General features: G+C 51.1%; 3 protein-coding genes across 3 annotated transcripts, besides 3 other annotated features; 1 reads left to right on the forward strand and 2 right to left on the reverse strand.

The window, feature by feature from the left end:
* Positions 1-49: 49 nt before the first annotated feature.
* On the reverse strand, positions 50-5,695 carry EKO05_0011278 (uncharacterized protein; the record flags this gene model as incomplete). The annotated part of the gene is made up of 7 exons (XM_038944300.2): positions 50-396; positions 445-1,347; positions 1,399-1,521; positions 1,570-2,210; positions 2,256-2,592; positions 2,660-4,096; positions 4,231-5,695. 7 exons carry the CDS (start codon positions 5,693-5,695, stop codon positions 50-52), a joined length of 5,253 nt encoding a protein of 1,750 aa, XP_038792464.2.
* A 447-nt stretch (positions 5,696-6,142) lies between these two features.
* On the forward strand, positions 6,143-7,624 carry EKO05_0011279 (uncharacterized protein; the record flags this gene model as incomplete). Its single annotated transcript, XM_038944486.1, has 2 exons — positions 6,143-6,407; positions 6,459-7,624. 2 exons carry the CDS (start codon positions 6,143-6,145, stop codon positions 7,622-7,624), a joined length of 1,431 nt encoding a protein of 476 aa, XP_038792465.1.
* Positions 7,625-8,557: 933 nt separating this feature from the next.
* Positions 8,558-8,699: a dispersed repeat.
* Positions 8,580-8,957: a dispersed repeat.
* A 110-nt stretch (positions 8,958-9,067) lies between these two features.
* Positions 9,068-9,091: a tandem repeat.
* A 104-nt stretch (positions 9,092-9,195) lies between these two features.
* Positions 9,196-9,957, reverse strand: EKO05_0011280 (NineTeen Complex (NTC) component; the record flags this gene model as incomplete). Its single annotated transcript, XM_038947517.1, has 1 exon — positions 9,196-9,957. The coding sequence occupies one exon, from the start codon at positions 9,955-9,957 to the stop codon at positions 9,196-9,198; it is 762 nt and encodes a 253-aa protein (XP_038792466.1).
* Between the last annotated feature and the right edge of the window lie 645 nt (positions 9,958-10,602).

The following is a 10,602-nucleotide window of genomic DNA, read 5'->3' on the forward strand; positions in this document are numbered from 1 at the left end:
GCCAATGTCCTGTAGTTTCAGATCCAGGATGCGCTGAAGGTCTGTATCATCAAAGTCCTCGAATACGAAAGCCGATTCTAAAGGAAACCGCCTTGCTAGGCCTTGCTAGGCCTGGATTAACGTCGCGGAACATTCCCTCCATCAAATCCTTGTATCCAAGGAGAAGGACGCAGCGATCTTCGCCGATTCGGCTTTGAACCTCCGCCACAATGGTGTCGATGACCGCGGTCTTGAAGATATCCGCAGTCTTCGAAGAATCGCCAGAATTGCCAGCTAACATGTAGGCTTCGTCAATGATGAGGACCTTGCCTACCGTTGAGGCCAGAATAGCCTTGGTATTGGCCTCGGACCCTCCGATGACATTGCCGATAAAGTCCGCTGGGTTCTTAACAACAACTGGTCTTTCGTTAGTCAGTCCATAGGAAGTTCACTGGGTCATTTCACCTTCGCCGTTCGACAGAAGGCCGATGTCCGCTAGGATTTGACCGTACAGTTTGGCTACGGACGTCTTCCCTGTACCCGGAGATCCAATGAAGCACTTGTTCAATGAGTATTCCACAAGAGGCTTCTCTTCAAGCTCTCTTTTGTAGTTGGTTTGGATTCCATCAAGCAGTGTTTGCACGGTCTCTTTAACTGAAGCCAGACCGATTAGCTTTTGCAACTTCGACCACGCTGCATTGTTCTGCAGCGCAGCCGCAGGTTCCGGTCCTATAAGGTCTTCCTTGGTCAAGTAATAGTCATTCGATCGTATGCTTGTTCGCCTCTGCTTCCGAATGCGCTTAGCCTGGCGTTCTGTGATCTGTGAGATCTTGTTCTGTACAGCACGGGCGTTGCCAAACCCCTCGCATCCACGACCTCGCCCAATTCGGCGAGCCACGATACGCACGTAAAGCCCAGACATCCCATCTTCAATCATCATGCTTCCCCTGTACTTCTTGTTGAGGTAGTGACAGAAGATTTCTTGCAGTTCTCGATCGTCGTAATCATGGAACTCCATCTCGATAGGGATGCGGCTTGGAATGCCTGGGTTGTGAGCAAAGAAAGCTTCCATCTGCTTGTGGTAGCCGGCCAGTACGAAAGCCATTTTCCCGGTCAAGTTCTCGATTTCGGCGAGAAGATAATCCATCACAGCTTTCCCGCCAGGACTATTCCCAGAGACCAGCTGGTAGGCCTCATCAATGAAGAAGACACCGCCACCTGCTTCGAGAATTTCGTCGATGTGCGCCTTACATGCAGAGACACCGCCATTTGCGAGGGTTGAGCCTGATGTTTCAAAGAAATGATCACCGGGAAGCGCGCCGACCTGGCCGAGGAATTGAGCATAGAGGCGTGCGACAGTGGTTTTGCCTAGAGAGTGTCAGATCCGATATCAGGCAGATGCCATCTAGCAAAGCTTACCTGTGCCGGGGTTTCCCAGGAGGGCTGCACCAAACCGCTCACCGCTCAATGGGACATTTTGGCGTACGAGTGTGTCGACTTTACTCTTGATCGCAAGGAATTTTTCCTTTACAGACTCCAGACCTACTCACTTTGTAAGACAATGCTTATACCAAGTCATGTGCTTTTTACCTATCATGGGCATCAAGAGATCCAAAGCTTCGTTCTCCGCGCCGTCGAACTTTTTCTGTTGTTCCCAGTCGTCCTTAGCTTCACTCTGATTCCAAGCAGATGCGGATCCTGCACTATCGGTTGTACCGTCCTGCTGGTTAGTGTTTTGATTCTGAGTCGTTGCGTTGCTTGTTTTCGGGTCCTGGACTGTAGCTGCTGGGGCTTGGTTAGTGGTGTGTGCCGAAGCACTTGGCTTTGTATGTCCAGTCGAATTCGATACTTTGTTCTTGAAGGTCTCAAGATCTTTTCGTTTCTGAGCCAGGGCGGCCTCCTGGCCTGTCACTTCAGCTTGAACTTTGAGTAACCTTTTCTGGTGCTCGATTTCATCCTCTATCTCAACGAGTTTGGCCAGGTAAGCTCGTTGTTTTGCTTCTCTTTCCTGATCCAGCTCATGGTCGCGTTGGCGACGCTTCTCTTGAGCTCGTATCGCAGCTTCACACTTTTTGCAGACATCTGCGGCTTTGTCGTGACATTTTCGGGATACCTTATGCTTGTTTGAGCACGTAGATGACACAATGGCCATACATTTCATCTTTGAGTGGTCGTTTAGCTGATGACAGCGATAAGGACATTTGTGCAATCCACAGCTGAGAAGTTTTCCACTGGCCTAGTTAGCGAGATTTGTCTTCGAGGTAAGCAGTTCGTACCATGGTTCGGAACAGCCTCCATCAGGGCACACTAAGTCGAAATGCTCCTTCTCCGTGAGGAGCGCAGTCTTGTCTGGGTGTTGCTCACACTTGACTGGGAACCCGCTATAGACACGACCATCGAGTTTTAATTTATTCATCAGTGGTACCCAGACAGCCTTACCCTTTCGACTATTCGTGAAGGTGTCCGGGTTGCCAATGATCAGCATAGCGTTGCGCGCACGAGACAGCATGACGTTGACTCGTTGCGGAGCTGACATGAAGCCTATGTCTCCGGCAGAGTTGCTGCGCGTAAGACAGACTATGACGATGTCACTTTCCTCACCTTGGTAGTTATCTGGCCGTTTCAGTGAATATATCCATGTAAACCAACCGCGAAAGAATGTAATCGTAGTTTTACTTACCAATGGTTGAGATTCGAATCCTTCGCTTTGATATGTTTGCCCCAGCTGGTGAGAGGAGACCGGCACGGATCAGTTCGTATGAGTCTAAGTCGTTGAGAAAGGGGTCGTTTTCTGCAGTTAGCGTCTTCATCAGAAGGTACAGCTGGCCCAGGTACGGCGTGAGGATGACTATGTCCTCAGTATTGTACCCCTGCTGCCCGAGGTAGCGAACACATCGCAGTACCATGTCCGCCTCATATGTGTTCTCTTTGCTAGACTTGGTGTTTTCATCGCGCCTGTCGGCAATCTGGTCTGCGTTCATCTCCGGATGCGCATGGGAGACGAATATGACATTGTCCTGAAAGCCGCGCAGTGCAGGTCTCCCTTGTGTCTTTTCAGCATCCTTCAACTCGGGATATGTGAGTTCCTTGACGAGAGCCGATATCTCTGGGCGCATGCGGTGCTGCTTTATGAGCGTCGTGTGTGGAACGTCAGCGAGAACCAACCTCTCAAACAGAGAGACGTTCAGATTGTATCCCTCCCCCTTCTCGAGAGTCAATGAGTAATTGCTGACTTTCGGTCTCAACTGCTTGTAATCGCCAATCAAGATGAGTTGTTTTGTGCGCGAAGTCAAAGCTGTCAGAATATGGCTCTCGAGTATCTCGCCAGCTTCTTCCACCAAAACAATGCCAGGTGCAGCCTTTCGCAGCTCCTGTGTGTACATTGCAGCTGCAGTAGTCGTACACCCGATAATGCGCTTCTGACGCATGGTGTGTGTATACTTTTCCTTGAAAAGCTGATTTACTTGCTCTTGACAGTCATTGTACATCATGAAGGACGTACCAACCTCAGCAATCTGCTCATTCAAGATGTCTTGTTGCCAACGGGCCCAAAGTCCAGTGCGAGCTTTTGCTTCAATCGACCAGACGTGAGAGTATCTGTTTTCGGCATCTGCCCGGAACGTCCCAGCATCTTGGCCTGTCATCCATCGGTCCAGAAGGTACGTCCTGGTTATTGCTTTTCCGGCCCTTCCAATCTGGATCATGTCATCGTCATGAACAGGGACCTGAAATGCATCAAAGAACTCAGAGTCTTCTGAGAACTCAAGATAATCCAAGACAGCCTGGTTACTGAGGCGAAAGGCACTGAACTGGGAAATTTTATCCACCAAAGCATCGTGATAATGTTCAGCCGCGCTTTTCTGAGTTGTGATCATGTTGCGAATCTGCGGTGTCACTCTGTACGTGCTATCCTGCTCAGCCATGGTTAGAGCCTTGGTGGCGGTGGAATACTTCGATCCCAGACGAAGCATCACATCATTTGGGATCCCAATCTTCTGTAAATCTTCCAAGAATTGGTCAAGGGCGTGATTGGTGTAGGTCAGTACCAAGATGGTTTCTTTGGTATTGTTGCTCAAAATCTTAGCGATGAGGGCTCCAATGAAGGATTTCCCAGTTCCTGGTAACAATGTCAATAAGAGAAGTCACTTTCGTCATGATATAGTAAGGGTGTCTTCAAGAAAACACAGTAGAATGCATGTTTTGCATAAAGGACTCAAACCCGAGTGTGGATGTGTGGGAACGTGTACGTACCGGGAGGACCTTGTATCAGACTGACTCTTCTTGTCAAGCCTGCGATAAGCGACTCCGTTTGCGCTCTATCTAGCTCCACGGGTCGATTGGTTCCAACGACATCTTTGAGGTCACCATGACACATGTCGCTGATGGTATTGACGATATTGGTTGGTTGAATGCCAGAAAAGACTTCAGTCGCACCGGGCTGTAAATCGAGCAATTGATCTTGCAGCGGGAGGTCCACTATAGTCTGAAGACACTTGAGGATCGGCTCGTAAGCGAAAACTGCTGTGTCAACCTGAACGAAACGTAGGTCGGCTTTCGTTTTGCAAGCGAGAAGAACCTTCCGGAAGGAAACTGCCTCTGAGATGCGCAGAACGATTACAGCAGGGCACTGGCTGAGCATTTCCTCGTCTCGCTCCACGCTCGCAAAAGCGATGATATTTCCGTTGCTGACCAAACAGCCAAGCGACTGGTGTTTCATCACGTTTTTGTTGCGTGGGTTCTTGATGAAGCTTTTCCTAGCCGCATTGTCCGTCATGGTCTTGAGCTGGGGAATATCGTCCAGACATCGGAGTCGGAGCAAACAGACCTTGCGTCTTGCAACGGAGCCACAATCAATACCAGCGAAATCCAAGTTTGCAAGGACTGTCTTACGTCGACCCTTCTTCTGATTAGTGGCGATCTGAAAATCGTTGCGCAGCTCTCCGAGCAGGTCTTCACGAAGTAGCCGGAATTGGTTGTCAACGTGAACCAACCCTCGTTCACCTGTACTAGTGGAACTGACGGCATCTGCACACCGATAAAACGGTGTGTCACTGGAGGCGAATTCATCTGGCGTCGGTAGAATCTGAATCTTTCGAAAGTCTGCATGATCGTTGTCATGTCGTCCGCCAGGGCCATCGACACTTTCACTCGACGTGCTTTCAAGGACGTGTTTGATCTTTTGTCCAAGATTTCGTACTTCCAACGACTCTGAACTGATAAGCGACCCATCGCTCGTCACTCGCTCAGCAACATCTCGCACATCTTGGACTTGCTCGGTATGCGAAATGAGAATTCCAAGGAGCAGCCACGCAAACGCGTGAGAAGCTGCAGGCGTGAGTAAGCGTGCATAGTGTGATTCGACAAGTGTATTCCAGAACGAAGGAGGGTTGACAACGGCCTCAATGATCCGATGCAAGAATTGGCCTCCGTAGAGTTGTTTCAGTGATGGATCAGAGAGGCGCAGTAGTACGGACGTGGCGTGTCCATTGATGAAGGTGCTGCTGTTCGAAAAGCGGAAGGCGCGAGCGATCAGGCCTAGCGCGGCGGGGGCAGAGATCAGGACCTCCACGCATTTCGACACATCTTCTTGGGCACATAGCGCCTCCAGGAAGCGATCACCATCGGCTGCACTCTTCAGGTCTCGATTTCCATGTATGACCGCGTTGAAAAGCTTCTTCAGACCTGCAGCGCGCTTCGAAACGTCTGGTTCCGTCATGGGTCTCAGAGATGTTGATATTTGGGGATTGGCTAATCAGAAAGTAGGATGCTGCTTGAGCAACATTCACGGATGCAGGTGTCAACTTATACTCACTCAGCGCCTGCAGCGAAATGGTGGCACAAGGCATCAGTTTGTCCGAGAAACCTTATGATAGCAAGCTGTGCAAACGATTGGAAGATAAGAGAGGGTTGTTGTATGCGGCGCGGCTTGCCAGCATTCTGCCTGCATGCTCTGGCATACCACAAACAAATGGCCGTTCCTTGTTTTGAAGCTGTGCCACCTCAGAGTGCAGGAAGCGCTTGTAGGCAGGCTACGCGCTCAGCCTTGCTCAGGCATCGCCCATGTCTGGATTTGCCGTATCATTTCCTTTTCGCTGCTCAAACCCCGCTCAGCCTTGTCTACTGCATCATTCATTTTTCACCTCGACATCCAACTTGTATTGCAATGTCCTTCATGACAAGTCTAAGCGGCGGCCGAGGTGGATATGCCCCTCGAAGAGGACGTGGTGGATCGTCTCGTCCTTTTGTGAAGCGCCAGGATCCAGTGAAACCTGATCTCACCAAATATCCGCTGGGAGAGCTTTTGGTCTCGCTTCGAACCTCAAACCTGGAACCGTCAAACACCCATCTATCCCTTCCACAGATAGAGGACTGCCAATACGTCGCGTCCTACAACTGGCTAGCCGAACACTCCACTATTTTGGTCCCAGGTGAGTCTTCGTTCGCGAAAAGAACATGAGTGAAGTTCTGACAGGACTAAGGTCAACCTCCTCAATGGACCCCTTTGAAGATCGCTCGGAGACTGCCAGAAGATAGTGGCACCTACTATCGGGATCCAAATGCCGCACACTACCCCGAATACCCCATCGCACCTGCTGTAAAAGCCATTATGGACACTACAGACGATACCATAGTAGGAGCTGATTTCTTCGCCTGTGGAAGTACGCTAGGTAACCTACTTCGTTTCGTGCGTGGCATAGACAAGGCCTTTCGTTTCAGTGTCGAGACCATAGGCGACATCGTGTTCCTCATTCGCAAAGAGAACGATCCCAAAGAACTCATCGAGGGTGTGCGTGGCTTCGGCCATACCTTCCCTGAAGCGTACACAACCTGGCCAAAGGGTGTGCAGGGCTCTGAGACCCATCAACGCATCGTGCAGTATAATCTTGGTGGTTTGCAATGTCTCGTTCGATTCGAATGCGACGGGTTCTTCGACAACTCTACCAAACCATCGAGCTCCGAGGCTTCTCGTGGAAAGGATCCAGCCGCTTTGCCGTCCGAAGATGTCCTCGCCCAGACCCTCGCCGGCACAGCTGTATCTAACCCACAAACTACCAGCACAGGCCCCCTTACCATCAGGCACCGCGGGAGCATTGTCTCACAGAATTCAATCTTTGATCTCAAGACCCGCTCCGGCAAATACAAGAAAGAGATCAACATGGACGACATCACACCACAGCTCTGGCTCAAACAGATCCCCAACTTCATCGTCGCCTACCACGACGGCGCGGGTATGTTCGAAGACATCCAGATTCAGGATGTCCGGTCCCTCGTATCTACCTGGGAGAAGGACAACGCCCGATCGATCCGCCTTCTTATCGCGCTGCTCAAGAAGATCATTGACGTCGCCAAGGCCGATCAAGGCGGGCTGCTCGAAGTCTATTGTTCCGGCACAGGTGAGCTCGAGATTCGGAAACAGGTTGGAGATGGTGTGCACGCCCTACCCACGGCGCTGAGCGAGGAATGGGCAAGGCGGTGCGAAAGCGACGGGGGGTTTCAGTTCACTGAAGATACGGGGTACGGAGCATCCCCCGATTTCCCCAACGACTCTTTCGACGATTCTTATGATGACTCGGATGATGATGGGAAGGACTTTACTGCTTGTTCCGCCGATGACTGCGGGTATTGTGGGAGGTGCACGTACTGAGTTCACCGTCAGTGGTGGATCCTCACGCCCGATGTTAGATGTTGATGCGAGGCAGACGCAATCTACCGATTTCCCAGCTCTAATTACTTTGTTGACAATTTGAACTGATCTTTTCCCTGGAAGGAGACAAGAGCACTCACAGCGACGAACCTGCTACATCTGTTGTTTCCAACACACTTGATCCACGCATTCGTTCAGAACACCGTAACAATCTACTTCCAGTCCCTCTCCCTCTCTGAATACTGACCCCCTCTGTCTGAAACCACCTCAGAATTTGTTTCGCTCAGTCCTTTTACAAGAGTGCCGATGCGGTTCTATCTCCTGAACAACGCGACCCTAGACACCTCAGCCCCACCTGTTCAAGGCTACTAACAGCAAACCTCGCCATCGCCAGAGCAATCTCAACGTAAAGAAGTCATAATTTAGAACGCATGTTTAGAATCCAGCACATTGGTTTAGGTAGCGTTCGACAACAGACCGCTCAAAAATAGCAGAGAGAATTCAGGATGTTCTTGATGTTGGTATCTCAGCGCGCGCAGAAGCTGTTCCCACCTCGTACTCATGCTTTACCAACCACTCACTTCACACCCCCTACACTCAACTCAACACAACAGCCCTACGCGTTTGTTAGCGACACACACCCCATACACACCATCCGTGGAAGCCAGTACCCAGAACCGCGGAGAAAACATGCACCGCTGCAGCTAGTTCTTACTCTACACCCGCTATCTCTTACCCGTCCCCGCACGACCTTCCACACCTCGACTTCACGTGAATTCCAAACGCCCTCTAGACTGCCCTTTCCGTGTCTCCCCGGTTTATCCGTCTACTATGCTTAGGGTGGTAGTGATCTGTAGCGGGAGGTTCTGGTGGGTTGGTTTGCGAAGTGTGGTGGTGGTGGTTGTTGTTGTCGTTATAGGATAACGACAGTGTTAATTTTAGTGACCTTAAAGGTGAGCAGATCATACAAGTGAGCGTGATCACTTAAAACCCCACCAAAACTACCCAAAATCACAACTCTATATCTCAACAACCATGAGATTAAATCTTCTGAAATTTGTAGGACAGGGCTGCACCTATACAAATAGGAGGATTTAACAGTCTTAGAGTGCTAGGATCTATAATACAGAAGTTATTAAGCGAGTACTGTTTTACAGGGGTGTTTGCAGGCTATCTCTATAACTATTATAGCTATAAAGCTAGAACCTAAGTATGTGTTTATTGATACTTATGCAATACCATCCTAAAAGTTTCAGAAAATTCTATAAGGTGGTTGTTGAGATAAAGGGTTGTGATTTTCGTGATTTTCGGTGAGATTTTGGAGTGTTTCACTGCGTTAGTGGTAGTTGTAGAATTATTTTTATTTCTGTACGCTTTTCTTAATGCTAGCTCTGCAGCGTTATAGCGTTGAGTAGATAAGAACCGACATGGAGAGCGTTTGCAAGAGAGAGGGAGAGAGGGAGAGAGGTTGGGATAACGAGTGTTAAACGGCCTTGTCTCAGCTTTTCCAGCGGCTTCCTTCTTCTCCACTCGCGCTGTGCCCTGCCCGGCTGGTGGCGAGGTGGAGTAGCCTAGCCCAGTTTCTCGAGCAGCTTCCTCCGTCTCCGCTCGACGAGCTCGCGGTCGACTTCGTCGAGCGAGGGGACGCGCCAGCGCACGCCGTCGCCCGCGTCGCCGGGTAACTCGATCCACTCGCGCTGCGGCTTCCCCGGCTTCTCGTCGAGGTGATCACCAAGCGCCATAAACTGATCCCACGCTTCCTTCTCCTTTGCCTCCTCGTACTTCAGCAGTGTGCCGTCCTCTTCGTCGAGATTGTACCCGTAGTACCCGGCATCGACGCGCTGCCGCAACTCGCTGCGCTTCTCGCCACCCTGCCGCGCGCCGTCGTCGTCTTCGGGGCGGGCTTGCCGCTCAAACAGCTCCTTGACGCCGGGGAGCTCCTTCGCGCGCCCAAAGTACCGATACCCCTTCCCGCCACCGGGAACCTCGCGCCCGTCCTCGTCCAGCACGCGCCCGCCGCGCATGTAGTTGGGCCCGCCCAGATTCCGGATTTGCGACTCCCACATGTGCTTCTCGCGCATCGCCTTGTTGATTTCGTCGTTGAGGTCGCGGATCTGGTAGTCGGAGAGCGCTTCGTCTTGGATCTTCGTCACCTTGCGGCTGATCTCTTTGAGCACCTGCCCGCGCCATTTCTCGCACACGGGGATCGAGGTCACGGATGTGATGAGCTTTGGGCGCCGCGTTCGCGAAATGTCGATTATTCCTGCTTCGGCAGCTTGGGCCGCGCGGAAGCGGAACAGCATCGAGTGCGCTTTTTCAGAGTTACGCGCCATGGTGACGGTTGTGTGGTTTTTGAGGGTGAGTGGGTAATGGACTCGGCGCAAGCAGAGGAAGCTGCAGAGCTGGACGTCGTGTATGGGTTACAAGGGTATTAGATGGTTTGTGCACAGGAAGATGTCAATATTACTACGGGGTAGCTGAGCGCAGTCGTAGAGACAGAGAAGAAATTGTTAGTTGGAGAGTGCGTATGATGTCGTTGGTTGTGAGAGAGACGCGTGTAGTGGGCAAAAGTTTGGTGACGTTCACCGCCGGCAGAATGGCTTGGCAAGCCACACGTCAGTCATCAGTCCGGCATGGAGTCCCCGACTCCATTCACGCGTTGGTGTGGGGAAGGTTCATGCGCAGCGGTCCAGATCATTTAACATGTAGCACACAGAGCTCGTCACAGCTTCCTACACAATGCACCAGTTTAGACATTTCTCGATTTCCCTTCTACAATCGACATGCGCCAGCTCCATGCGCGCTTAAGACATTACCATACAAGACAACCCGCGCCTAAGCAGCACCAACAGTGCATACAAGACAGATGAGCGGCAATTTCCAAGCGGAGAGTTGAGAGTACACGTGCGGTCTAGGCAAAGGAAAGTCATTAGGTGCGCTTCCTCGGCACTTCAGCATCCCATCTGAAACCCCAGTCG

Source organism: Ascochyta rabiei, chromosome 22 (genome assembly GCF_004011695.2).
Source record: "Ascochyta rabiei chromosome 22, complete sequence".
Taxonomy (NCBI): domain Eukaryota; kingdom Fungi; phylum Ascomycota; class Dothideomycetes; order Pleosporales; family Didymellaceae; genus Ascochyta; species Ascochyta rabiei.